At 44.0% G+C, this 22772-nt stretch overlaps 1 protein-coding gene across 1 annotated transcript in view; it reads right to left on the minus strand.

The window, feature by feature from the left end:
- IGF2BP3 (insulin like growth factor 2 mRNA binding protein 3) overlaps positions 1-14261 on the minus strand; it is a 112378-nt gene extending 98117 nt beyond the window's left edge. The window contains exons 1-3 of the mRNA XM_059487476.1: positions 14044-14261; positions 13302-13523; positions 12026-12086 (exon numbers count right to left, since the gene is read on the minus strand). Of these exons, the coding sequence (XP_059343459.1) occupies positions 12026-12086; positions 13302-13476 (236 nt within the window). The 5' untranslated portion in view covers positions 13477-13523; positions 14044-14261. The remainder of the gene's footprint in view (positions 1-12025; positions 12087-13301; positions 13524-14043) is intronic.
- Between the last annotated feature and the right edge of the window lie 8511 nt (positions 14262-22772).

Below are 22772 nucleotides of genomic sequence, written 5' to 3' on the forward strand. Positions count from 1 at the left end.
AAATTTTATACCCTTTTTACACCCTTGAAGAATAGAATGTGCCATCCTTCAGCTGGTACATAGAACTAAAGAGACACACCTTGCACACATAAGCAATATTTTATATATTAAGGTGTGATCTAAAGACTGGTTACTGAAAAAAAATTAGCTCTCTAGCTGACATATTTTAAGAAGTGAATCTATGCAGTAATAACCATGTAATTTTTTTTTTTTTATGAGCAATAGGTTTGCTCAGGGTAAGTATATCTATACCAGTAAATCCTCATGCACAGTAAATAATTTGTACTGCCATAGTTAAAGCACCACAGATTGTGTGTAAACAGTCCTTTGCAATATTTTATATTTTTATATTGACTTAATAGAAATGCTGTTAATTATATCTTGCATTGAACTTCATTTTTAAGAATTACCAAAACAATCTTCTGTGCTTTTGTCATAGCAGCTTTGATTAGTGCACACAGGCTTACATAGTATAATATATGAAAGCAATCCCTGAGCTTTCATACCAGGGCTTGATTAAAGCCTTAGAGTATCATTTCATTCTGTTCAACTGGAAAAGTCAACAACTAAAATTCAATTGTTCACTGACTTTAAATTATGCAACATTTCAATTCTACAGTTTCTTTCAAAGGGAAGTTATTCTGAAAAATTGTTTGTATATAAGAAGTGTGAGTGTATTTTCTTTAGCAACATTTACAATTAATATATAATCATTTCCTCCACATTAGTAATGCTATTAAAAAATTTACCCTGACTTTAGCTAGTGGTATATAGAGCAATTATAGGATAATACTATCACCTTGTAAATAATTTCTTTTTTTTTTAATTTCTTTTTCACAGAAAACAGGATATAGCATCAGATTTTGAGGATGAATTTCACAGACAGCACTGACTTTTTCACAGTCATTGTAGATTTGAATACACTGCCATGACCAGAGAACAAAAAATAGAGTTTACATTTCTGCACTGGAAAGTACACTCTTTACAGAGCATTTAACATTGACATTGTTTTAACTCACTTCACATTAAACTAAGCAAAATGGTAATTTTTGATTAGTTACTCTTAAAGAAGAGAAAATGCTTATATCATGCTACAGCTAACCAGTTAAATCATAAGTATAATTTATAAGTTAATCATTATTAGCGTTAAGATTATTTGCATTTAGTAAGTTGCAGTTTTCAAAGACATGGCATTTTGCTGGGTATTTAAATTAAGATTATGAGCAAAGTTCATACGAACTAAGATGATAATTTTGACCACATTTAATAAATTATTTAGCAGATAATTAGTTTGACTTTAGTTTGTATACAGATGTTCAAGCTTATTATCACACAAGATAGTAATTATCTTATTTTTACAATCACATGGCACTGATTCATAAACAGAGATACCCAAATTAGGTGGTACTTGCCCCCACAAACAGATTGAGTTGCTTTTACCTGAGAGCACAGTTTAGCATAGTTTAAATATGTCTCTCAGAGCTTCTAAATTCAGCCTTTCCACCTGGATATAGATATACCCAGCAACTCAGGATTTAAGAACATTTTTTTAAAGACCTGGAGAAAGTTAAAATAGCAAAAAAAAAAAAAAAAAAAGAAGCTTAAGGAAGATTGTGGTGTTGTAAGATATTTAACCACAGATGTAAGTCACCCTTCTTTGGGGGTTACTGATCACCTTTTGCTAACACTACTGCTTGTGCATCTTTACTTCCCACCATTATCCCCCAAAAAATTCAACTTATTTCAAATGATGCTGGCACCAGCTTCATGCCTAGAGCTGGACTATGCAATGAGACAAAACTAGCAGTAACAACCAGAACCAGAATACCAAAAACCCCAAAACAAAGCAATCACTGCCTCCCCCAAACCTCAAAGACATGCTTTAATACTTCACAGCCACATACACATTACACACAGAGAGCAAGGGAAGTTCACAGGGATGGATGTTAGAGGGAAAAGAGATCAGGGCACCTCCTCAGCCCCCCTCAAACCAGATCATCCTCTCCTTATCTCACCCCAGTCTCAACAGATAAGTGACACACCGCAGCCACCTCCAGAAAACTATCACTGCTCTAATGCCATTTGGAATTTGTAGCCTTTCATCATGGTAAAACATGGTTAAGTTTTGGACAGACTTTTCCATGCTTTGCCCTTTTTTTTCCTTTTACTGCCCTTTTTGTCCAAAGGTACCACCCAAAATGACACATCTGGTGACACAAGGGAGAACTATGTCAAAGAGAGGCTTTCTGGAATACAAAAATCACATGTGATTTCCACCAGCGGTGGAAATCTAGCTTAAAAAGTTAACCTCAACTTCAACTTTGATTTGAAAAACCATTTTTTGAAGTGTTCCAGCACAAAACACAGAACACAGCCCTGCCATGCAGCGGGAGGCTGAAATAACCACGCGTGCGGCGCTGGATCCGAGCAGAAGTCTCAGTTTCACGTTAAGATGCTGAGCTTAGCGTGTGCAAAACCAGCAACAGTCATTCTGGGTGAACTCTGTGGATCAGGCGACGTGAGCCCAAGGGCCAGGAAGAAAAGCAATATGCATAAGCTCATTATTTGCCACAGAGGCAGGCAAAACCCAACCGCGGCCACTGAATGAAATGCTGTGATTTTAACAAAGCTAGTCAAACACAAAGGTAGAGCAATCCTTATAATTTCAAGACTTCAGTTAATGACAAGTCTTCAAACTGTTTTCCCAAGACTACTTCCAAGAAAAAATTGGTAGCTTCAACTATAAACAGGTTAAACACAATTCTGCTCGTGCTTTGAGTTCAACTGAACAACTGTCACAAAACCCAGTTGCACAAAGGGCGTGTCCACCACTTTTATCTAAAGCTTATCATACTATGTTAAATGCAGAATTTGGGACATATTTACATGTCAACAATCACTTCTTGTTTAAGACTAGCCAGTGCAAAAGAATGGGAAGAAATCACATGATTTATAAAAATCCTCTCTCAAGTGCATGACAGGAAAAAAAAAAGAACATTTCTGAATAGAGGTGTATAATACACTCTAAATAAATACAAAAAGCAGCAGCCCTGAGCAAGGCATCAAATAGAACAGAAACTCACCATTTGCTATTAAGACTCAAATCATCACTGAGGAAAAAAATATCTTAGTATTTAATAAAAAAATATTCTCTACTTTCTGACAATTACAACAATGTGGTGTGTTTGGTTGCTTTTGGGGGTGGATTTTTTTTTTTAAGTATTTTAGCGGAATAAGCATTCTGATGGATCTTCAAATGAACTAGTATTAGCAGGACAAGAAAAATTTTACACCACTCCTACTGAGTTCCAGAATTAAACTCTGAAAAGAAATTTAGTAATGACTACACAGTATTTAAAAAAAAAAAAAAAAAAAAAAACAACAGTAAGAGCTGTCCATTTCTCAATTATTTCTTGTCCTATGTTAAAAGCTTCTGTGCATGTAGAAAATTCATACAGTCAAGTATCAAACAAGTACTGAGATACCCAGCACTTCTCTCAGGTCAGCAGTAGTGCCTCCTGACCAGCAATGGCAGTTTTTAACACTTTTGGTTAGCACCGCACCAAGTTAGGCTGCTGCCCACCACCACCTAGAACTCGTTTCAGTAATCAAGCTCCTGTTAACACAAACCTCACCGTGTGAGAGCTCCTGCTGCTGATCAGCCCCAGCACCCGCTGAGATCGAGAGACTCTCAGCATCCAACCCCTCTGGCCTGGCCCTGGTGAACAGCTCCCTCTGTGCCCCAGAGCAATGGTTTGCCATGAAGAAAGATGTGCTTCACTCAGGAATCCTCTTGCCCTGGTAGGAAAGACTCCTGTGCTCTCCACAGCACAGAAGTACATAACTCTAACAAACTAGCAGCTCAATGGTGAGGGGAGCCTGTGCAAGCTGGTGCACAGTTAGCAATGTCATTTGAAAAATTACTTCTAAGTTAGCTGCAATAGTCCAAGATAGACAATTTTTTTTCCCTAGCCATTACCTGCATAAGTTTGCCACCAAACTTTCACCAGAAAATCATTTAAAGCAGGTATATCAGAATATTAAAAAAGGATAATATTTACATTATAAATATAATCTATTGTCGTAGATTAAAGTACTACCTAAATTCCTCAAGCATCCCATAAAGTATGTTTTGTCCTAAAGAGACTCTTCTTTGAAATTTTTATTTTAGATGTAGGAGGAAAAATTGAACTATTCTTCCATGATAACCAGGAAGCCACCACAGCACAGAATTTCCCCAATGCTTATAAACCAAATAATCCACTCTATCACCAAAATTAAATTTCTGGATTATCTGTTCTGTAAGTGCTTTAAAACTACTGTTTTGATTGTTTTTTATTTTTTTTTAAGAAAACACAAACAAATGACTGTGTCTTTTGCCTTTGCTAGATACTTGCATTTTCCCTACCAAAGCCAGAGACATTTTGTCACCTCTGTTTTCCAGGAGTCTCCCTGCTGCACACTGGGGGCTCAGGATTCCCTCTGAGGGCAGGGGAGGGGGGCAGAGAGTGCAGGAGCAGGATCTGGGATGAAAGTTGTGTGGAGCACCTGCACAGCACAACTCACCCGGGGCAGGGACTGCCCCAGCCCTGCCCTCCTGCCCTGATTGTTCCTGGAAAATTAGCACCCGACCTCCATCAATCCATGCTAGATATTTCATGAATAATTCCAAATCCAAGCCCAACAAGGTTTTTACTCCATCTCTGACCGCGCTTTAATATGAAATTTCAGGAAAATAAGTAACTGCAAATCCAACTAATAACTTAAGCTTATTATTTTTTCCAACAGAAATTTCTGTTCACACACACACTAGAATTCCCTTTACTGGGAATTCTGATTTCTGCTCTACAATTTTTAATGCTCCATTAAGGTGAAGTGAGCTCCATTTTTGAGGGAAAACACACAGAACGTGTATATTTAACATTTAAAAATTAGAAAACAATTTACCAAAACAATAAAACACTTTTACTTTCAAAGAGGAAAAATGCATTAGACACATGGTGTAGACTACATATTTTAAAATAACATTCCTAAAGTTCAGCTGAGCATGAAAGTTAATCTTTCAAAAGTGAACATTCAGCTCCAGTTGCGTTCAAGGGTATTGGTACTAGGAAAAAAAAAAAAAGAAAACCAAAAAAACTCCCAACCTTACTATTTTTATAAATTCTCTAGATATTTTTAGCTGGTCCCTTCTTAAACTGCAAATTATTTTATGGTAATAGAATCTTTTAAAATGCATATGTGGCTATATATATACACACACACATGAGAGACACACATATACATACACATTCTCTTAGAAACCACTGATTGGTGAGAAATAATGCAGAGGCTACAGCCACAAGATAATCAAGACACCAAAAAATTTAAAATGGAGTAAAGCCCTTCCCAGCTGAAGATTCTCTATTTCAAGGCAGTTTCATTTCTGTACTTAGTCCCATACCCAAGAAGACTCAGATCCCTCCTTTGACTCATTATTTGTGATCGTATCCAAATTTTGACTTAATTAAAAGCACAGAGCACCTCATTTTGCATGTGAGTGGCAGTTTTCCATTCATTCAGGCCTGCAGAAGGACAGTTTGAGCAGATGCTGATTCCCCTGCACCATGAAGAGGCAGGCTATGGGGGAAGCACATGGCTGCTGGGGCTGTGCTGAACAGGAGACATTTTATACTATAGGTTCCTCTTGTGCCAGCTGTCACAGTGATACGAGTCAGCAAAATAACAATTAATATTGCAATTTTTCATTTTGAAATTTCAATGCACTGGCAGAAAAAAAAATTGGAAAACCACCTTTTTTGGCACCACTCTTTTACTGCCTTTACATATACAGTATTTTAAGGTTTACTAGCGTCAATTAATATTGATTAATGTGGACTTCATTTGCTAAGTATTCCACTACATATATCAAGATTTCTTTCTGTGTTAAATATATCTGTCTTTGAAGACACACTCACAAACCAATATTGCAGATCTGGAAAGAAGCAAAACCAGGAGATAGTACAAAATTACAATTTTTTGATACTTACCACAAAAACACGGGAGCTCTTGCTCCCGCACACAAATTTTTCAAAGCCAAATCACACATTCCCGTTGATGACAAGGAACAACCATCACTGAAGTATCCAGATGGACAGACATGCCCAGAGAGCCTGGGTAGCACCAGAAAGCACTGGGCTATCTGGTCTCCCCAGCACACCCCCAACACAGACACACAGGGAGATTTTTGGATGGCACATCCAAGATATTTTCCTCATTTGGACAGCAGAGGTAACACTCATCCAGCAAAGATACAGGGTGAAAAGGAATTCAAGTGCCTACATTTGACATGCCCAGGAAAAAAAAAATAAAGGAAAAAGTATGGAAGCCTGAGACTAAAACTATAAAATAATGCTCAAGTATTTGATTCCATCATGATTCCAGACAAAATAAGGGAAAATTATGGGTTTATCTTAGCTTTCAACAGTAATTAGCAAATAACTTTACATAGTTCTATATTCTCCATCATTAGAGATGAAGAATGGACTCATGTGGAGATAGACATTTTGCATATGAAAATAAAAGTGCATTAAAATAAACTGGTCTTGAAACACTCTAGAACCATGTAAAGCACCTTGATATTGCTAAACGGATCAAACCTATTCAAATTTTCTAATCCATCCCCCTCTATATACAAAGCAAGAAGTTTTCACCCATACTTAGATTTTAGAGCATTCCATTTTTGCAGGTGTTCTCTATCCATTTACTTAATGACAAAAAAAAAGGTCCTACATCAATGTTGTCTTGTCCCTGTCTCACTGAGCTCATTAAGGATGAACTCACCAGAACAAACTGTCTTTAGCTGTGGTCCATGCCACTACGTATTTTTCACCAAAATCACAGGACAATAAAACACTAAAAGATAAAATGACCCTAAGGAGAGGAACAGGTTTAAGGAGTGAAGAATCTTTTGTGTGAGGTTCCCTGAAGGACTAGCCCTGTCCATGGCTAAGTATCAGGTGTATTTTAATTCTGCCTGGGCCCCTCTCTCACAGGCATTATGGGAAGCATCACAGTTTCTGTTAGGTAGGTAAATCTTAGACCATTCAAAAATTTTCAGGTCAAAACTAAGCATTTGAAGTCCACCCAGTAGCTAGCCAGAAGCCATGAAAGGACTCCAGCACTGTAGAGTCCTATGCTCTGCACTTAAAAGAGTGACTGAAATGCACACAGCCCCATTTTATAAAAATGCCACCTTCAAGGTCTCAAAAATGTGGAAAATGTTATTACCCCATGCTTGAAGGGAAAAAAAGGGAGAAATGATAAAAAAAATCTTAAACATTTCCTGGTCATATTTTTACTACCCTTGAATTACACTTCCAAAATATTATTTTTTATTCCACTCCTTTAAAATTTACCATATCTATGCACAATTTAAAGTCCACTACACGTATATTTCTCAGGCTACCTTCTGTAAAGGGAAGTTAGCAAAAGGAGAACAGAACCAACCTTTCAGGACACACATTTACAGCTGTGTTTCATGTGTTCCAGCTGATTTTTAAAAACTGCAGCAAGAAGGGATTTTTTCTTAATTAATGATCAAACAGCACGAGGAACTATAAAAATTAAATTTCCCACAATGTAACAGTTAACACGGTTGGTGAAGATTATCTAGTTTTTTCATAACAGCTCATTGTCTGTATAGGAATAGTCACAACTGATGTTTCCACTCTAGTTGTAAAATTTCAAAGATTAAAACAAAAAAAAAAATCTGTTCACATCTGCAAAAACAAATGTGGAAACAGAATAAAAACTTTAAGTCACTACATAAAGTTTTGGCCCTGCACTCTCAAAACTAGTAAGTTTGCACACAGAAAAGAGAGCAGATACAGCAAAGGTGTATATTCTAACATGTCTTCTTTGAGCATATCTCTACCTTCTTGATATTTACAGAAGCAAAACTAAAAATCAATGCCACTAATTTATTTTTTTTAATAACTATGACCATTGCAGACTCCATGAATACTTTAGCTTCACAAAACCATTTCCCACCTTCTTGTGCACATGGGACACAAGCCCTCATTATACTGAAAATCAGCAACACAATCCAGTTCCCATCTAATGGTCACTCTTGGAACACAGGTGGCTGCAAGGGGGACTTGGGGCCTGTTTTCCTCAAATCAGCCTTTGGACACCTCAGCATCAGAGGTGAAGCCCAGCTGGCAGGCCATTGCTCCCCCCAAGAAGCAGCATAACCTCTAGGGTGCAGCTCTGTTACCCACTTCTCCTGCTCCCTTCCCAAACAAATCCCCCAGAAGAGACACAGGGAATTTATTTTCTCAACAAAGAGCCCACCTCGAGGTGGGGGGGAAAAAAAAAAAAAAAAAATCAGCCTTCCAACTGGAAAAGCACATCATGATTAGCACAAGTGAGGCGTTTGTGAGCATTTGAGGTACCTGAGGGCCCCAGGAGCAGGCAGAGCAGTCAGGTCTGGGTGGGAAGCCCACCTGGGCATGGAAGGCAGGCCGGGAGGCTGCGCCAAGCACAACCCCAGGTGCCCAGAGCCAGGGCTGCCCTCCCCCCTCATTACGCACAAGTGACATCAGGGCCATTTGAATAATCAGATTGCAGCCTACATCGCCTTGTGAGATGCCAGCTGCTCCTGGGCCGCGCCGAGGCCGTGCCCAAAGCCTCGCTCCACAAGTTCCACGTAGGCCACGGGCAGCCACCACCCTCCCGCCGCTTCCTCGGGAGAAAGCTCAGCTGAGCGTGGATGTGACTAACGGTGCCCTGCCTTCCCTCGCAGTCAAAACCATTACAATGCCTCCTCTAACTCCTGCATAAAGTGACCTAAACCCTTAAATATTGCAATAGCCTTCTTCCACACCGAGGGGTCTGAATGCAGAAATGCTGCATTCCTTTGGCATTCCCTCGAGATTTCAATAGTAAGTCAGGAATCTACTCCTGAGCTTATTAAATGCTTTGCACCTCCCCCAAAGTAATTCCCCACCCTTCCACCAAGAAAACCTTGACCAGGGCTCTTTTTTTCAACCACAGCATATCTCCTGGTCTGTTTTTTAAATACTTCCAGGGAAGTGGTGGGGGGAGGAAAGCCACACACAGGCTCTCTCCTTGCTTCCTTCCACAGCAGGTAGGAAGGCAATTTTGCAAACCTGGGTGTGCCCATTTCAAATCAGAAGATCCAGCAAAGGCTGGAATGCAGTGACTACTGGGCCCAAGAATTTTGCCCTGAATAGCAAGCCAGGCACACTCCATGTCTTCCAGATTCAGCTCAACTTTATGGCAGCCCTAGCTGACACCACCTCTTGACCTTCCTTTATGTGACAAGGATATGGATTACCAAACCCTTACCCTTTCCTCCTGTGCACCTCAGCTGTCCCTGGAGAAAGATACCCACAAACTACTTTTGTGAGTGATAATCTACATACCCTGGTAAAAAAAAAAAAATTTAAAATAAAACAACAGAAACCTCCATAAAAATCGTGTTTAAGGAGGCTGTGAGGAGGGGAGCTAGGAGTCTCCATGAGGCTGCCTCAAAGCAGCAGAGGTCAATACAATGTATTGAATAATTTTGTTGCACTACAAAACAACTTTTGCTCTTACGAAGCAGTCATTTGACCAAACTATGAATTGTACTCTCATGCTGAAAGACAGACTTGACGCCTGCACGTTTGGTTTTTTTTTTTAAATGGCGTCACTTCTCCAGCCATGTCTCTGCAGCCCGCTGGAGAGCACAGGGCCCTTTGGAAAGCGCTTCCCTTCCCACAAACACACTGGGTGGGCCTGGCCAGCGACACCCCCACCACACCCCAGCTGCTCCCGCACCTTTCCCTGCTGCAAAAAGATACAAGGACTTCAAATAAGCTACTTTGAAACCACCTTAACCACTTTCACCAACAATACTCAACATTTGGAAACTGCACTTTTGCATGTAACTAACAACTCGAAATATGCGCCCAGTAAGCAATGTTTAGAAAAACAAGGGAAAAAAAAACCTCAAACTTTTTGACACCCTCCTTCCCCCCCCCCCCAAAAAAAATTATTAGACATTTATAAAAGGAACAAGAGAGTCACTATTACATATGGAGGCCACTGAATGAATTTTAAGTGGCTCTCTATATTAGATGTGGGGAGAGGGGGAGCAGAAACAAAGGGGAAGGAAGTACAGTCATGAGAAATACAATTTAATTTTCTGTTAAACAGTAGTATAAATCTGAACTATATCTAATGCATTCCAACAAGATAATGCACGGTGAAACAGTGTTTTAACAAATAAGGGCTTTGGCTGAAGCAACGTGGGTATGCTGGTACAATTACCTGTGCAATTTTTTCAATATGCCTATATGCAGGCAACACATGCCTAGAAAAGTGCTTGAAGCTCAGTGCAGAATTCTTTTCAACAAGTTACAGACAGATAAATGTTTCTGATAATTGCTAATTCACAAATAGGACATGGTACCCAAGACAAAGAATGGACTTTTACACCATTTCAGCTGGCAGCTGAAAGAACTGAGAAATACTTTTAAACACATTAAACAATGATTTAAAAACAAAAAAAAAAAAAGTTGGGGAAGCACCAGTGATTTTATATTTACCGTTATATGAGTGTAATGAATTTATTTTCAAAAGCATAAATAGAATGCTCTTTGTGCAAGCTTAAGATTAACAAGCATAACAGTAAATTTATTAGACTAATAGGAAATCATCAATTTTTAGATGTCCCATGGAATTTTCTTCTTAAATCTAAAAGTATATTCCATCTACAGCAATATTTTTCTATCCAAAATCTATTAAATGCAGGCTACTGTAATTCAATACTATATGCATTGCACATTAAAGGAGAAAAAGCACATATACCATAATTATTTTCAGTGAAAAGTATCAAATAAATACAACCATAAAGAGTCACATGCAATGAATTTGTCCAGAGAGGGGTTCCCCCTTCCCTTAACTAGAGCAAAAAACCTCCATACTTTCTCAAAGTGAAGATTTCTTCTAACACTAAACAGATGATCAAACTTCTAATTCTCAAAATACCATGATAAAGTGCCTATCGAGACAGATAAACCATCTTCTCCAATCAACTACCTTAAAAAGACTGCAATTTTAAAAATAATCCTGAAATAGTAGAAGTGCCTTGTAATAAAGTTTCACAGATAGACATACTTCCCAGATTGAATAATGGAGTGCAGGAACAAGCACGTGGAAAGTTTGATCTATTTTTTTTTTTTACTCTCTAGTGCATGCCAGGTTTTCTATCATATAAATATTTGTGAAAGAAGCAGGCTGAATTGCTATAGGCAGCATAAAAATACTACTGCTTTATTCCAAATATTGCTTCTTTACACGAGGCCCAACAAAGTTACTGCTTTGCAAAAATTAAACGTATATTTAGAAATTAAGGATGCATAAATCCTGTCCTTACTGGGAAGGAGTCCTTCTCCTCCTGCTTCTATAGACTAGCTCAAAATAGCGATGATAAAATCCTCTCAAATACAGATGAGACTTCTACTATGTGCCTGTAAAATGCTGCAGATTCCAACATGGCAGGATCAAAAAAATATAACCACCAGTATATTTACAAGGTGCTTTTTGTTGCTGAAGCAGAGCTCACGTGCTTGCCCGTTATACAGTGCACAACACCACATTTCATTTCCTGCTAGCACACAGATTTTAACTCCTCTCGCGGAACTTTAAATTTTAAAAATCTACACGATCATTTGCCATCAGACCACAATAATTTGCTTCTCCCATAGAAAGGTGTTTTTTTAAAAAAATAAATTATATAGTAACACTGCTGCCTGGCCAAGACACTACAATATAAATACATGGGGTGATTCTAGAAAACCTCTCGGACTGCACTGAGTGCACGCCTGTGGGTTTAAGAAAGCGGTCCATTTATCTACAGGGAAGAGAAACACAAACCTAAGCATTTTTCAAATTGCTTCTCAGTGGATAACTAAGGGCAAGGGGCGGTGCGGGGAGGGGAGGGGGGGGCTGGGGGGTGTGGATAAAAATAAATTACCTTTGTCTTTTCGGGACCGAATGTTCAACTTCTATGAGTTTCCCATGCAGCTCCACTTTACCTGCCGAGATAAACAGAAAGGGGAAAATATTCGAGCGCGGCCGTGCGTCCCCGTCTCCAGGAGCGGGCTCGCAGGGGTGCGAAGCAGGAAACGGGAGCGCAACACGTTAGCCCATTCATCGGCAGCCCGGGCAGCGGAGCGCGGCAAGGCGGCACTGCCGGCGCCCGGGGCCGCTGCCGCGGGGGAGCCGCGCTGCCCTCGCCGGGGCCCCTTCCCCGCCCCGCGCTGCGAACAGCCCGCGAAGCGAAGCGTCGTGTGCGGGAGCCGGGCTCGGCCCCGTCTGGGGAGGGGAGCGGGGGCTCCGCCACCCCCCGCGCCGCCAACTTCGGGCGATTTTGTGCGCGGAAGCGGGCGGGGAGGGAGGCGCGGAGCGCAGCCCGAGCCCGTCGCCGCCGAAGCAGCCTCTCCCAGCGGACCTGAGCCCATCTCCTCCGAGGCAGCCTCTCTCGGCAGACCTCCGCAAAGCCGCTTCACGCGAAAATAATTTTTTTTTTTTTTTAAGCATACAAAAACAGGATGTCGGGCCGGGAACCGGCGCTGCTGGAGGCGGTGATGGGTGCGTGAGAGCAGCGAAGAGAAACCGAAATAAATAGCAGAGCAGCGCGGGGCGGGGGGGCGGCGGGGCTGCCCCCTCCCAAGTTTGGAGCAATTCAGCGGCTCGCCCCCAGCCCCGCGGCCTAAGCCGAGCCGAAAGGAGCCTCAGCCCGCTCCGGGGGGAGGCGGCCCCTGCGCGGAGCTGCGGGGGAGTCCAGCTGTGCCCGGGGGGTGTGTGCGGCGCTGCCCCGCTCAGGGCTCCGCGCCCGCAGCCCGCCTCCGCCTCACTGCACTCACCGCCCCCCCCAATGCAGCGAGGGCCCCCGGGCGGGCAGGGCTGGCCGTGGGGCTTGGAAAAACATGGGAACCGCCGCGCCGCGGGTCCCTGGGCCCAGGCTCCCGCCCCTCCCCGGCCACTCCCGGGGGGCCGCCGCCGCGTAAGCCCCGCGCAAAGGCTCCACGGGAAGGCCGGGCGGCTCCGGCCGCGCTCGGGAAAAACAGTTCCCACCTCACCTGAGGGCGGAGGGAACGGGAACCCCCCCGGCCCCCCTCAGCACCCCCTGGAGCAGCGGCGCGGCCCAGGCCGCCGCTGCAGCCGCTCCGCGGCCGCGGAAGAGCTCGAGAGGCGGGAGCCGTCGGGGCTGCGGGGAGAGGGCGGGGGCGGTGGAAGGGGCCGCTCACCTGAAAGTGCCTCGATGGCCTTCATGGCCCAGCTCTCGTCAGGGCAGTCCACGAAGGCGTACCCCGTCTTCACCAGGAACTGGCCCGAGAAGGGTATCTTGGAGTCCTTAAAGAGACTTTCCAGGTCGAGAGGGCTGACGTTCTCGCCGAGGTTGCCGATGTAGAGCTTGTTCATCTTCCTGGCGGCTCGGGGAGGCGCGCACCGCGGGCTGCAACCCTCGTCTTGCGAGAGGAGGTGGGGAGGAAGGGGGAAATAAAACAAAATGCGATGGAGGAAGGAGAGAGCGAGAGAGAGAGACAGGGAGAGGGAAAAAAAAAAATCAGATCTGCAGCTTGTGTCCCTCCCTCTCTCTCTCGAGGGGTAAAAAAAAAAAAAAAAAAAAAAAAAAAAAAAAAAAGGAAAAAAGAAAAAAAAAAAAAAAAGCGTGGCCAAACGGGAGCCCTAAGTGCCTGCCGTGCTACCCGGGCCGCATGGGGGGCACGGGGGAAACACCCAGCGCCGGGACCGCGGATGGCGGGCTGAGAAGAGGAAAAGGAGGAGGGAAGGGGAAAAAAAAAACTACTTTTTTTGTCTTGCCCCCAAGCCCCTTTGGCAGCAGCAGGCGGACTATGAAAATGTCACACTACGTGCATGCAGGCGCCGCCTCTCCGTATTAAAAAAAAAAAAAAAAAAAAAAAAAAAAAGAGAGAGAGAGAGAAGGGGAGGGGGGAGGGAAGGACGGAGAGAGAGAAAAAAAATTACTTGAATATTCCGGCTTTTTGAATGAGCCACGTGTTCAAACTACAAATCAACTTCTCACGTGAGGAATCCCAGCTCTTCAATTAGCGAGTGGATGGGGCGCACACACACTCACGGAGGAGGAGGAGGAGGAGGATGGCTGGGGTGAAGGACGGGGAGAGGGGTGGGGGGAGGCTGGACAGGACAGGACAAGTTTAGAGAGGGCCGGAGGGCGGGGGAAATGGAAACCGGAGTTGGGTGGGCTCCGGTCTGCGCCGCCTCTGCCCTTCCGCGGGGGAGTGCGCTCTGTGCGCCCCCTCCGCCCAAAAACGGCTGGGCGGCCGCACCTCCCCCCGTGTGAGCGGGGTGTGATCCCGGCGAGGGAGGGGAAAAGGCACCGCAATGCCCGCCCCCCCGGCCCGCTCCTCCCCCGCCGTGCCAGGCGGTGGGGATTATTCATCGGGGTCGTGCCTGGGCGATCCCGCTCCCCGGCAGTATGGGCTGGGGGGAGGAGGAGGAAAAGGGAGAGGAAAAAGAGGGGGTGCGGTGGCGGGGGGGAGGCGGCCGGCGAGAGAGCGGGATCCGCTCCCGCGCAGCGCGGCTGCGTGCTGGGGGGCTGCGGGCGGGGGCGGGGGTCCCTCCAGCCCCGGAGGAGCCCCATATGGTAATGATCCCGCATTACTCGCGGTGCCCCTTGCGCTGCTGAGCCTTACGGAAAGGAGAAAGAGGGGGAGAGGGAAAAGAAAAAAAAAAAAAGACAAAGGGGTGGAGGAGAGTTGAGGGATGATGAAGAAGAGAGTCCTGGGGCGAGGGAGCTGCCCGGCCCGGGGAAGGGCGGGGGGGCCGCGCTCCCTTCCCATCTGGGCGATGGTGGACGGCGTGGGGGGAAACGCGAAGGCACCGTTGCCCTCGGCTGGTAACGGCACACAAAGGGATTTGGCGACCCCCCCTCTTTTCCTCCCCTCCTCCCCCTGCCCGGTCTAAGGAACCATTCATAATTCTCCACATTCGTACAGATACAATGGTGGGCTTGTGGGGGAGGGGTTTGGGGGTGTGGAGCCTTTCCAGTGCAAACAAAACGTTGCCTGAAGATGAAGAAAGGATACGGAAATGAAAGCCAGCACTGTGTTTAATATAGCGATCTAGTAGGTTTTGTTTAATAATTCAACGCACTTTAGCCGAAGGTTTCATTTATTCCGTGGTAGGCTTCTTGTGGTACGTTTTAATAGGTATATCCATGGAAAATGGTTAAATACTTTTATTAGTGAGCAGTGACTGGATTTCCACATGTCCTGTAGCATGTCTGGAAATCTCTGGTAAAGGGGAACGCTCCCTAGCTTTGTGCCTAACTTTTAATAAGTACACAATTAAAGAGGGGTGGTTTAAATCTCCTTGGAAGCCGCGCAGGGGTCAGGCTTTTGTTACGCACGCTGCGGCCGCCGCAGCTCGGCGATGGTGGCGGTGGTACCCAGCGCTCGGGGGTGAGTCAGCCGCTGAAGGTTTCTCTTGTGGTGGTATGATGATGCAAGGAGCCATGGCTCACCATGAGGCTGGAGCCCCAGACCATTGTGAAACCGTCAGGGGCTGGGGGAATGCTGCAGTAAGTTGGAAACACGGCCCTTTTGTTGTGCGCATCCAAGCGGTTGGTTGACCAAAACCCTAATATTTGTAATTTCGACCCATTGTTTAATCTCAGGGTTATTTTAATGAACTTTTAATTGTCAGGTTGTGATTGAGGAAATCGAGTGTTTTGTGTTTCACTAATCAGAATTTAATCACAACTTCCATTTTGTAGGAAATTAGCAAATAATTATCTTGGGGATAGAGAGAATTTTTTTTCCTAGGGATTTAACCTGTTTATGACTTTTTGATGTTGCATGTAGAATTTTTTCCTAAATGAATTTGTATTTCATAACCCCACTCTCTATAGTCTGCTTAAAATAAATAATTGCTTATCTAAGTTAAAAACAGCCCCCTCCAAACAGCTGAATTCTTAGTTAAACTTGTGAAAGGAATTAGTCACTGTTCCTGCAGATTAATTACATTCTTTATAAATTTGATTTTTACTGCATCTAGAAGGTAGGCTGCATGTGCTCATTTCTACATGGTTGGTGTATAGCATTATCTGGTATTTCCTCTTAAATTGCTAAACAGGGTGCATATATTTCTTCTAATATTCTGATCTGAAAATCTGTTTAGTTATGAGATTTCTTTAAGAAATGAAGATTGAATGTTCATGATAACACTATGCATCAGTTGCCCAACAACACCATAAACCGCTTTGTAATCAGATGGTGGGGGGTAAAAAATCCCCTTACTTATTAGCAATCCCCCCTCTTTTTTTTTATATTCTGAAAACCTCTTGCTAATAAGCTGAAATATTTTCTGCAAATCTAAATAATGTATAGCTTTGTTTGTTAAGAAGTGTGGGCTGGTTAGTGGTTTCAAGAGTAATTCCAAATCTTGAATGCCAAAAAAGGCAATTCAACAACAAAAATTGGTTCACGTTGCCTGACAAATCTCCACTTCCCTGCACAGATGAATATAGTTCAGACCAGTTGGGCACCCCCAAATGTTAACGTTATTGAGAACATAGCTTTAAAATTTGAGATGTATTTTATTTTGGCAGTCACAAATCAAATGCGTGAGCACACAACAGAGCATTCCCGCATCTTAATGTATTTTATTATTTACTTCTGTAAGAAAAGGCATTATTAAAAAAATTAAATTTTTTTCTGTATTTCATTTGTTTGTGTTTATTGACCACAGAAGCCAAGAAGTTGAAATACTTACATAAATATTGCACACAAGGAAGCACAGCCAATCTTTAATTAGCAAGGGCTTTTACGACATTCTGCCGTTTAGAATTAAAACTCAATCATGTGCTTCTCCCCACCTCCGGGTGAGAATCTGCGGGCCGCCGCCGTGTCCGTCCCCCCTCTCGCACGGCCGGGGGCGGGCAGGGCGCTCCCTCTGCCCCTCCCGAGGCCCGAGCCCCCCCTCTCCGCGGGGCTCGGCGCACGGTGGGTGGGTAGCACGTCGGACCGCCCGCAGCCCAAATATTTCCCATCAAATTTCTTTTTTTGGGCTGGGCTGGGTTTTGGTTTCGTGGGGATTTTTTGGACTGCGGCCGCCCGCGGAACGCTCCCGCGTGGGCCGGGGCGCGATGGGCAGCGGGGCCGGGCGGGCGGCGCGGGGCGAGGCGGCGGCGGGGATCCCCGCGGGCTCCGGGCGGCCACCGCCACGACGGCGGGGACGCCGCGCCCCTGCCTCCGCCACGGCGGCGCGGGCGCGGAGCCGCCGGTCCTCGCGGGGAGGACACCCGCGCCGACGGGACGGGACCGGACAACCGCGCTGACCCGCCCGGCCCCCGGCCTGGCCCGGCCGCACCCTCTGCCTCCTCCATCCGTCCGTCTGTCCGCCCGCCCGCCCGTCCAGCCCCCTGCCCGCCCTCGCCTCGCCGCCATCCCCGGGGCGCGCAGCCCCCGCGGGCGGCCATAGCCGCTCGTAGTAAAGCGGCGCGGCGGCGCCGCCTCCCATTGGCTGCTCCCTGCGCCTACCAGCGCCGCCCGCCGCCGCGGCGCGGCCGCCCATTGGCTCCCGCGCCGGCCCCCGGGGCGCGTGGCGCGAAAGCGGCGGCGGGGGCGGGGAGGGGAGCGCGGAGCGGAGCAGACGAGACGGGCGGGGGGCGCGGCGCCACCGGCCGGGGCAGGGCAGGGCCGGGAGGGGACGGGAGAGCCGGCCCGCTCCCGCCCTCCTTCCCTCCCGGCGGCGGCCGCGGCTTTGTAAGGCGGTAAGTGGGTGCCACGCCGCAGAGGTGCTGGTTCCGAGGGCCGCCCCGCCGCCGCCGCGCCGGGAGGGCCGGCGAACAAAGGAGCGGCGGCGCGCGGCTTCGCACGGGCACGGGCAGCGCTGCCGGCGCCGCGGGATGCTCGCTCCGGGAGCCGCGGGATGCTGGCTCCGGGAGCGACGCGGAGTGCCCGGCCCGGGGCGGGAGCGGCCCCTCGTCCCCGCAGCGATCCGCGCTCCCGGGCGTGCAGCTCCGCTCCCGGGGAGCTTCCCCACGCTCGCGCCGCCAGCCCGCCCGGGCGGCTCCTGGAGGCGGCCACGGCTCGGTGCCGGCGGCCGGTTCCGCTGCCGGGGCTGCGAGCGGCTCGGCTCGGCTCGGCTCGGCTCGGCTCCCCCGACAGCGGGGCGGGCCGGGGCTCGGCGCAGCGCCTGCGGGAGCACCGGGGTCCGTCCCGCTCCGCTCCGGCTTGGAAACTGTGATCGTAAAATGCTACAAAACTCGATGAATCGGCGACGGAGAGCGCGGCGGTGCCGGCGTGGAATGAAACAAATAAACCTGCACGATGCATCGGAAGTTTTAGAGCTTGAGATAAAACAATGTAGCCAGCTCTGTTCGAGTTTTTTTCCAATAAAAAAGAATTACAAAGAGGTTAGCTGTCTGTGCTCTTTTGCTGACCGGAAAGTTGCAGGAGTTCTTGATTTTGTAATGCAATGTGATCACAGTGTTACTGCAGTAAAATAATACAAACAATTTCTAAATAAGTAGTCCGGTATGTGAAAGGTGGTGACTGTGGCTTAGAACGAATCTCTACATGCTGATTTGAAAGTAAGTAATTTTTTTTCCCATTTCGTCCAGGGATCTCTTTATTCAAAGTACTGAATGCTCGATGTATCTTGTTTTCATCTTTCAAACAGATCTTTGCGAACAGATCTTGTAAAATAAAAATCTGATCACCTACATTTTGATTACATGAAAATAATTAACAGTCTTTATATATATATTATATATAATACATAAACTTTTCATCAGTGTTCACTTCACTTGGCACAGCTGGATTTAAAATGGGATTTTCAAAGGAGAGCTTAACCATGTTTCAGGTCGGTATCTGAAATCTGAGATCTTTGCAATTGTGTTAGAAGGAGCACATAGAAAAAATATAAATATATCATATATATTGCAGCCAGACAAAATCAGAACTTTATTTGATCAAATGACAGGAATAATTGCCAATATGGCTTCCTCTAGGTAAAGAATATTTTGTGTGGCTTTTACAAGGAGTGAAGAACTGAAAATGAAGACGCTATTTAAGAAGTAAAAGTGTTTCTCACCAGTGAAGTGTGTTTTAACTTGTTTCAGATGGGGTTTTGTTCTGGTTTTGTTTTCTTACAATTTAGAGAAATCAGAATATATTTCTTGTTTGCTCCTCCTTTCATCGAGGAGATCTTTTGCCAAGAGGAAAAAAATATCAAGTAAGGGAGTAAAATGGGGCAGCAACCCAAGCATGAAATCCCTTTGGCGAGAACAATGAGACCCTCCTCTCCAGAATCTGTCTTGCCTTACTGGTATGATAACGGTGTTTTCAGCTAACATTTCGTAGATCTGTTGTGAATTCAGCCCCAGGACCTTCCATATCTCAAAATTATAGAGAAGGAATGTTAAATTTGCTTTTTAATACCTGGTATTGGTTAGATTTTGATGGCCAGATTTCCTTCCAAGTAGCCATTATTTTTTAATAAGGATATATCCCCTCCCTTTCTCTAAAAAACGCTAGTGTAGTGTTGGCCTTTGAAGACACTCTGCAACAATTTGCTTTTAATATTTTAAAATATCTTAATTTTGATACAAATTAGTTATTTTGTTGTATTTAGGCAAAAATTTAATATGGTAGCTGCTGAAGTTTCATACTTTACTTTTTTTGGTTTTGTTTTAATTTGTTTTAATAACTTAAAATACCTTTGTTCTGTTGCTGGATCCAGTTCAGGCAATCGTTTGGTCTTTTACAAATTTTGTCAGGAATAAGCATTCCAATTTCAATGTAACATTCATGAAAAGAGCTGTTTAAATTGGCCATTAATATGTATATCCTTTGAAGAATGTGGTCGTGAATGTTTGTATTTAAAGTGTGTTTTCCCACTACAATATCTGCTCTGTCGTTTGCTATGTATTATTTTTCTCAAGATCAGAAACCATCCTAATGTTAATTATAGTCATGTTTTTGTTTCCGGTCTGTTTCTTAATAAGAATACTTATTAAGTATATGAATACTTGGTTCTGTGAATTATGGATTATATGGCAATTTAAAAGTACCTGTGAAACTGAAGGCTGAGCTTGTGGCATTGTTGGCCCCTCCTGCAGACATTGGTGCTTAGATATGAATTATTTCGTTAGGTCATTTCAGTAATTGTTTATCTGGTCTAAGATAAATTAGGTTCAGCCTTTTGTGTTTCTCATGAAAACTACACCATAGAATTATTTCCTTTGCAATGGATTACCTTAATATATTGTACATGGTTTTGGTATTAAATGCTGGGGAACTTGGATTGTAAGAGATCTGTTTGGGTAGGTATTGTCACTATAATAAAATGGCTGGCACAATCTTTTTATGTAAGGAAATCTCCATATTTTTCCCCCAAGTTATGGTTTTCTACAGCTAAATGGTCAATGAAGCTTGGCTGTATTATTTCTAAAACACTTTGTGTAGAGTCTAGTTATTTCCCAGAGTAAGGTGAAGTAACTAAAAGTTGTACCAAGAAAAGTATTTAGGTAGTGGAAGAGGGACCTGTAAAACAAAAATGCCCTGCAACCCCATAAGGCAAAAGCTGTGAAAATAAATAGAAGCCTTAGTCTGATAAAATTAAAGTGCATACATATAGCATTGGTTTCATGCTAATTAATTCCTGTTTTAAAGCTCAATTTACATCTCAATTGAGCAGTCCTTGATACAACTGGAGGCACACAAACATATCTTAGACTAAGTAGTTGTTTCTACAAATTTCAGATTCAAGTTTTTCTTCTAGAAATGTTTTTGGTTTCTTTAAAGTTTTGCACCAGTAAACAGTTTATCTGAGCTATTAAATGCTCTTAAAATACTACTCAAACCAAAGCTAAAAAATCAAGCAGGAAAACATGAAAAAAGTGATTTATTTAGGTAAACCCAAGCCTGCAAGGCGGGTTTGAGGCTGTTTTTTGCAAGCCTGTTTTGAGTCCATTGTTTGAACGTATAGTCATGCTGTAGGAGTGGGGCTGAGCTCACAGAATGCACACTAACAAAGTACCGTAATGGGGTCACAGAGGCCAGAGAAAAAATTCAGCTTTCTTGCATCAGACCTGTGATAAAGCCCCAGCCTGTATGTAAACACTGAAACATTCTCACAGGCAACAGCTAGAGGCAAGGCTAATACCTGCCTTATTTGCCTTAAGTTAATAATGTAAAAAATATAGTCAAAGCTGCATTACCAAAGAAATGACAAAATGTGTTTCTTTTTGTTCTTTGGGTGGAAAAAAAAATGTCAATTGCATGCTTCAATCTACTTTCTTACATTGAATGATGGCTGCAGGAAAATTCAAGTGTTTGTGCCCCTTTGTTTTAGTCATGTGTGGATTTCTAATGTTAATATTCAATGCTGAAATGCTAATTTTGAGCTGAAATATGGTTCTAGTCAAAATCTGATCTTAATTTCTTTCAAAACAAAAAAATCCAAATATCTGTTTTATTATCAATGAAACACAGATACAAAGTAAATTAATTGAATTCAGTGTTCAAATTGCTTAAGTAAACCCTGAAATTTACACAGTTTTATTTAAATTTCCTGCAACTTTGACAAATTCGTAAAAATAGAGCTTTCTCTCCTGGAGTTGGAATAAAAATAATCAAAATAATTAAATCACTGTTTGTAAAAAGATAATAATACATGGGGATGTTTCATATCAGTCATATAATCTAATTATTCGATTAAATATAACTTTTTGATTTTAGTTGCACCCCTTTAATACTGCCTTAAGCTTTAGGAGCCTAAAGCTCACCCAGGAACTGCTAGTTTTGGAAGCTCAGGTTTTTGGCAAGTTGTGGTTATTTACTCAGAGGAGAAGTGTGGGCAGGGGGAGTTGAGCAGTGGGAGTAGCGAGACCAGAGCGTTTCCTGGCTCCACCAAGTCAGAGGCCAACAGGTGCCCCCTCAGCTCCTTGGGAAACCCCCCCCTGGCCTGGCTGAAGGTTACACTCCTGAGCTGCAGAGGGGGTTTTCAGTTGCTGCCTTTTGAAGAAAGAGAACAAACCAGATCAGCTTTCTGGATGCAAAAGCTGTCAACCTAATTTATGGTTTTCCCCGTGTCCTGTAAATAACTTTCAGAGGTTCAAAACAAACTTCAAAGTAGTTCATGGGTGTATTCCAATGAGAAGCAGCAAAATGTCAAGTTTCAAAGTTCAGTTGTCTTAATAATTAGAAAAGAGGGAGCAACACTTTCTTTTCCCATAGAAAACTAAAGTTTACCCCATACATATTTCCAGGCAGCCTAGAAACTCATTTGAGCAAAAAGAAGAAAAAAATTCCCCCAAACCTTGACAAACTGTAGCCTGAGGGAATATTTTGTTTTATCTATAAATTATGGCTGAAAAAAATGAGTGAAAAAGATATGAGATTTTTATACCTGAAACCCCTGCAAGAATCCCATTGTACAGACAGCCACTGGTTCCATCTGCTGCAGATAAAGTTGCAATTGATTTAGTTTTAGTCTTGTACAAAATGTTGGGTGTTTTTTTGTTGGTTTGGGTTTTTTTCTTTCACGTTGGACATCTTGTTGCAAACCTATAGCACGAGACACATCTGTGCAGGCATAGTCTCATCCTAAAGCTTCTGTGGAGCCTGGCGAAAACAAGCCAGGACATGCTTTGCAGTTCTGAAGTTGTAGGTCAAGCAGCAGAAAGCTCTGAACACCTCTGAGTTCTGGTTATCAAATGACTATTT

Source organism: Ammospiza nelsoni, chromosome 1 (assembly GCF_027579445.1).
Source record: "Ammospiza nelsoni isolate bAmmNel1 chromosome 1, bAmmNel1.pri, whole genome shotgun sequence".
NCBI classification, from domain to species: Eukaryota; Metazoa; Chordata; class Aves; order Passeriformes; family Passerellidae; genus Ammospiza; species Ammospiza nelsoni.